This window comes from Haliaeetus albicilla, unplaced genomic scaffold (assembly GCF_947461875.1).
Source record: "Haliaeetus albicilla unplaced genomic scaffold, bHalAlb1.1 scaffold_135, whole genome shotgun sequence".
Taxonomy (NCBI): domain Eukaryota; kingdom Metazoa; phylum Chordata; class Aves; order Accipitriformes; family Accipitridae; genus Haliaeetus; species Haliaeetus albicilla.
This window is the reverse complement of record NW_027212486.1, coordinates 113,962-119,000: the sequence shown is the minus strand read 5'-3', so window position 1 is coordinate 119,000 and position 5,039 is coordinate 113,962. Positions and strand designations below refer to the sequence as shown.

Sequence of the window (5,039 nt, the reverse complement as noted above, 5' to 3'; positions counted from 1 at the left end):
TGAGCAGCCTCTCAGGCTGTTGTTGCTGGAAGCAGAGCCCGGGCCTAGGGCGGCAGGCTCTTACGGTGGCCTTCATCCCCTCTTGGCCAGGTTCTGCGAGCCCTCCCCTGGGAAGGGACGATTTGTCTCTTCTCCTCCTTTCCTGCCATGGTTGTCTTTAGCCCTCCTTCCCTCTTGCCTCTCTCTCTATCCCCAAGAGTTTCCAGTGTTTCCTTCCCCTCTGGTGTCTTCTTTAGCCACGATTGCTCGAATGGCAGGCAGAGGATGTGCCGAGGGTGTGTGGTATGGCGTCCCCTCACGTCTCATTTCTCCGCTCTGTAGTTCGATGTGTCACTTGTTCAGCTGCTGCTGCTCATTAAATATAAATCTCCATTGGCAGGAGCAGTTACAGGGTCGTGGATCTTGGACCGAGGTCCTCAAAACCCCCTAGCTATGCGAGGTTTCCCTGCCGCACGTGCACTGCCTTTGTGTCCTGACGCTCTGTCTCTCCAGGAATGTCGGTATTTGCGTGGGGAGTTTCAAGGACCTGCCTGTGGACGCGACGGCCCCTACACGCCTGACGTGTTCCTCTGGTGCTGCATCCTCTTCTTCGCCACCTTTGCCCTGTCAGGCTTCTTGAAGAAGTTTAAAACCAGCCGCTACTTTCCAACCAGAGTAAGTAGAAGATGGTGGCCAGCATCCATCTCCACACTCGTTTCCCAAAATGGCTTTCCTGGAGCACTAAGCAGTATTTGCCCCGCCTTGGTCAAGCTGGGAAACGTTGGCCTTGCAGGCCAAGCTCTCCAAGAGCTTGGACGTCCCGCACTCATTTCCATGAGTGCAAAATCATCGTAGCATTTCCCACCTGCCTCGTGACCTGCCCCAGATTGAAGATTTTTTTTTTTTTTTTTTTTTTTTTATTTTTCCTCCTCAGGTAGTAGGAAGTCAGGTTTCCCAAAGTTTTGGGGGTTGGGGTTTTGGTTTTTTTTTCCTTACCTTCTGCGCATTATGTGCTCGAGCGGAAAGTAGATTCGAATGAGGAGCTTCCTTTTGAGGACTAAAGGATGCCTCAGTGCCTTGTTGCCATTGTAGCTGTGAGTGTAGCTGTAGTGGCAGACATCTGTTTTCTTATTTTTAATATTATTATTATTATTTTTAGGTTTTGACTTAAACCAACCCTTGTCCACCTAATTAAGCTTTTTTTATTGTCTGACACCAGATGTCACAGGGACAAACACAGCAACAGTATCTAAGCAAGGGATCAGGCTGCATGTGCTCAGAGGGGTGGTGGGATTTGGTTAACCAGCCTAACGTTGTGGATGTCTGCAACTCTGGCATCTCACGTTACGGCCCTGTTTGCCATGCCCCTTTCACCTCTGGTTTCTTGCCCCAGGTACGGTCCACAGTGAGCGACTTTGCTGTCTTCCTCACCATCGTCATCATGGTGCTCCTTGACTTTGTGGCTGGGATCCCATCGCCGAAGCTCCAGGTCCCCCATGCGTTCAAGGTACTGGGGTGTTTTGGCACGTGGGGGTGCCACAAGGTGATGCCGGGGCAGGGCAGGGCTGAGTCTGGAGGAGATGCTGGGGGTGTGAGCGTCTCCTCTTCCACCTCCAAGTGCCTTGCTTCCTCCTGGAACCGAGAAGATGGCCCCAAAACTAGATACCTACAGGAGAAGTATCTAGAGGTGCTTGCAAAGAGGACACCGGCACTGCTGAAGCCCACGGGAGAGGGGGACGTGAAGCCAGGGCTGGGAGGTGCTCTGACACAGGGAGGGAGGGGAAAATGAAAGCCAGTGGAGTGCCTGGGCTGGGAGACGATGCTGACGTGTGGGCTTTGTTGCAGCCTACCAGAGACGACCGCGGGTGGTTCATCAACCCCATAGGACCCAACCCTTGGTGGACGGTGTTGGCTGCGCTCATCCCAGCTCTGCTCTGCACCATCTTGATATTCATGGACCAGCAGATCAGTGCCGTTATTGTGAACAGGAAGGAGCACAAGCTGAAGGTAAGGGCCTGCGAGAGATGACCCCAGCCCCAGCCCCTTCTGGGCTGCAGGTCTGGGGAGAAGCTCTTATTCCCGATGCTTTCTGAAGGCATTGGTTTGGGACAAGGCCAGGCTGCGTGGCAGGATGCTCTCCTGGATTAACGATGATGCAGGGAGCAAGTGACAGGGCAGTTCAGATGAGCAACCTTTTGGAGGAGCAAATTAATCTTGGAGCAATATAGAAGCGCCTTTTTGTTTTAAAATGGCAGCAGCAGCAGGTGCGGGGAATGAATTGTTTTGATGCGCTGCCAGGGATAACTCAGAGTCACGCCTTCCTTGCAAGTGGTAGAATTTTCTTTGTGAGTGAAAAAAATGGTTTGGTGGTTTTGGGTTGTGGGGTGGCTTTTTTTTTTTTTTTGGAGAAGTATGTATCGCACAAGCTCCCCATATCCCTTGCATCTGAACTCCTGCCCGATTTTCATGCCAGGTGCGTGTGCAAAGCTTGCATACACCCTTACTTGTTTCCATTTCTTGTTTTAAATTCTGAAGAAGTTGACTTGTGCTCGAGCCGGGTTTGAGTCTGCCTTGCGACGTTCTCCTTGCTCTTGTGCTATGGGATGCTCTGTTTCTTGTTTTCCTGCCTGCAGAAAGGATGCGGGTACCACCTGGACCTTTTTGTGGTGGCCGTGATGCTCGGGGTGTGCTCTGTGATGGGGCTGCCCTGGTTTGTGGCTGCGACCGTCCTGTCCATCACCCACGTGAATAGCCTCAAAGTAGAGTCTGACTGCTCAGCTCCAGGAGAACAACCCAAGTTTCTGGGGATACGAGAGCAGAGAGTCACTGGCTTGCTGATCTTTGTGCTCATGGGCTGCTCCGTCTTCTTCACTTCCGTGTTAAAGGTGAGAGGAAAATGCAAACCACCCAACAACCGCGAGCTTGTTGGAGGTTACAAAAAACCAGTCCCCTCTCTGCAGGCCTGAGGAGTTAGTTGTGGAGCGGAGGAGGAGGAGGTGATCCCAACCCTTGGGGCTCGACCCACGGTGGGAACCAGCCTCGGTTAGGCTTTGCAGCCCTTCAGGCCCCCGTTTGGTGTGCTCGAGGCGAGCGAGCAACGCAACTGCTTGAATTTTCGGGTGTCTTTCAGGCCCGCCCATGTTTATGGGTTACAGTTGAGCATATTCAGACCAGCACATCTGCTCTCTTTCAAACAGGCAGCCCTTTACTGGCTGCAATTTGCTGCCCAAATGCCCCGGAGCAGCCATTCCCAGGAGCTAAACACACTGAGGTCATCCCCGTGGGCTTCCTTGCACGTTCCTCCCACAAAGTAATCTCGTCTCTAGGCTAAAAGGAGGCATGTGGCCTTTGCCTGTTGCCCCAAGAATAGGCAGAAGTGTTTTTCTGCCGCCACGGACTGCGGCATAGGGCAGCACGGGTGAAATTGCCTATTTTCCTCCAAGCTTTCTGGAAAATAGGATTATTCTGAGGAGAGGTAACTCCAAAGTTCAGCCTAAAGCAGAGCCTTAGCTCACTCGTGCGCACAAAATCTTTAATGGTTAAAATCTGACCCATCTCTAAGCCTGAATGGAAGCTGGAAAGCTTCAAGCAATTTTAGGCAGTGCCTGTGGAAGAGGGTGGTAATACTGAAAATGCAATATAGAAAAAGAAACGATTGCATTCTTTTTTTTTTTTCTTTCTCCCCCCCCAGTTTATACCAATGCCTGTGCTTTATGGCGTCTTTCTCTACATGGGTGTGTCGTCGCTCAGAGGAATTCAGGTACGGACTCTTTTACAGCGTGCAGCGTGTCGGCTCCCTGGTATTTTGTCTCCGTAGCAGCAGGGAAAAAAAGCAGTGGCATGGGAAAAACTTCTCGCAGAGCAAGCAATGAAAGTCTTTTGTGTAAGCAAAAGATTGGTGGAGGCACAGGAGGTATATAGGGCTGGGAGGACCAGGCAAGTTCAGCGCTCTCTGTTTCAGGGTTTAGGGCAGGTCAGTGTTTGGTTACGTGAAAGCGGGGGAATTCAGTGCAAAGGGAAGGCAGTTTCTACCACTGGTGGAAATCCTCGCTTGGGGGATTCAGTGGGCCGAGAAATGCTACTAATGGAATGGCATGGAATAGTTGCCGTTTGGTGGGCAGCTCTCGGGGGCAAGCCGGTTGATAGATGGAGCAAAGGGAAAATGGGTGCTGCTCCCAGGAGGAACGCGGTGGGATCCAGGATTTCTGACGGCAAGCGAGATGCTGCAAACTGCCTCCCCGTCTCGAGAGGGCCAGAACCTTGCCGCAGTCCCAAGGTGGCAACCTCTCCCTTTTGTTTTGCAGTTCTTTGATCGCTTGAAGCTGTTTTGGATGCCGGCGAAACACCAGCCGGATTTCATCTACCTGCGGCACGTGCCCTTGCGAAAGGTGCATTTGTTCACGGTGATCCAGCTGACCTGCCTCGTCCTGCTCTGGACCATCAAGGTGTCCCGTGCCGCCATCATCTTTCCCATGATGGTAAGAGCTGCCGCCGCTCGGCAGCGGGGTGTTTGCAGCGTTGGAGTGAGAGGTGGCATCGTCTCTGAGCTCACCGCATCTTCCCTCTTACTCGCGAAGGTTTTGGCTCTCGTCTTTGTCCGGAAAGCGATGGATTTCCGCTTCTCAAAGCGAGAGCTCAGCTTTCTGGATGACCTTATGCCAGAAAGGAAGAAGAAGTTGGACGATGCCAGAAATGAAGCTGGAGAAGAAGAAGAGGTAAGGCTTGCTGGGTCCTCGGGGCTGGACATCTCCGTCGGGCTGTGAGATTGCCTGTTTCTCTTTCAGCTTGTCTGGAAACGTTGGGGGAAGATCAGCACTCAGTCGAAATAGATCCCAATAGGCTGGGTCCCACGTTGTAACCTTTGTTTCCTCAAGTAGCAGTGAGCTGAACACTTGAATACAGGTGTAATTTTTAAAACGAGTCGTTTTTCACAAAGGTCATTATCATTATGATGATTATTATTAGATGCTGCTGCTGCTGCTGGCAAGATTTGCTCATAATCGTGTTTTGAACACACAATCCCCCTGCCCCGAAATCTTTGGAGTGAACGGTTTCTCCCC

At 51.8% G+C, this 5,039-nt stretch overlaps 1 protein-coding gene across 1 annotated transcript; it reads left to right on the top strand.

Annotated features, from left to right (window-relative positions):
* The first annotated feature begins 86 nt into the window (after positions 1-86).
* Positions 87-2,945, top strand: LOC138684217 (electroneutral sodium bicarbonate exchanger 1-like). Its single transcript, XM_069777923.1, has 4 exons — positions 87-654; positions 1,373-1,486; positions 1,825-1,986; positions 2,613-2,945. Exons 1-4 carry the CDS (start codon positions 433-435, stop codon positions 2,943-2,945), a joined length of 831 nt encoding a protein of 276 aa, XP_069634024.1. The 5' UTR covers positions 87-432.
* Positions 2,946-5,039: the final 2,094 nt, after the last annotated feature.

Coding starts and splice junctions, on each gene's coding strand:
- LOC138684217 (XM_069777923.1), top strand. CDS start 433: ATGCGAGGTTTCCCTGCCGCACGTGCACTGCCTTTGTGTCCTGACGCT. Junction 655..1,372: donor GCCGCTACTTTCCAACCAGA/GTAAGTAGAAGA, acceptor TTCTTGCCCCAG/GTACGGTCCACAGTGAGCGA. Junction 1,987..2,612: donor GGAAGGAGCACAAGCTGAAG/GTAAGGGCCTGC, acceptor TCCTGCCTGCAG/AAAGGATGCGGGTACCACCT.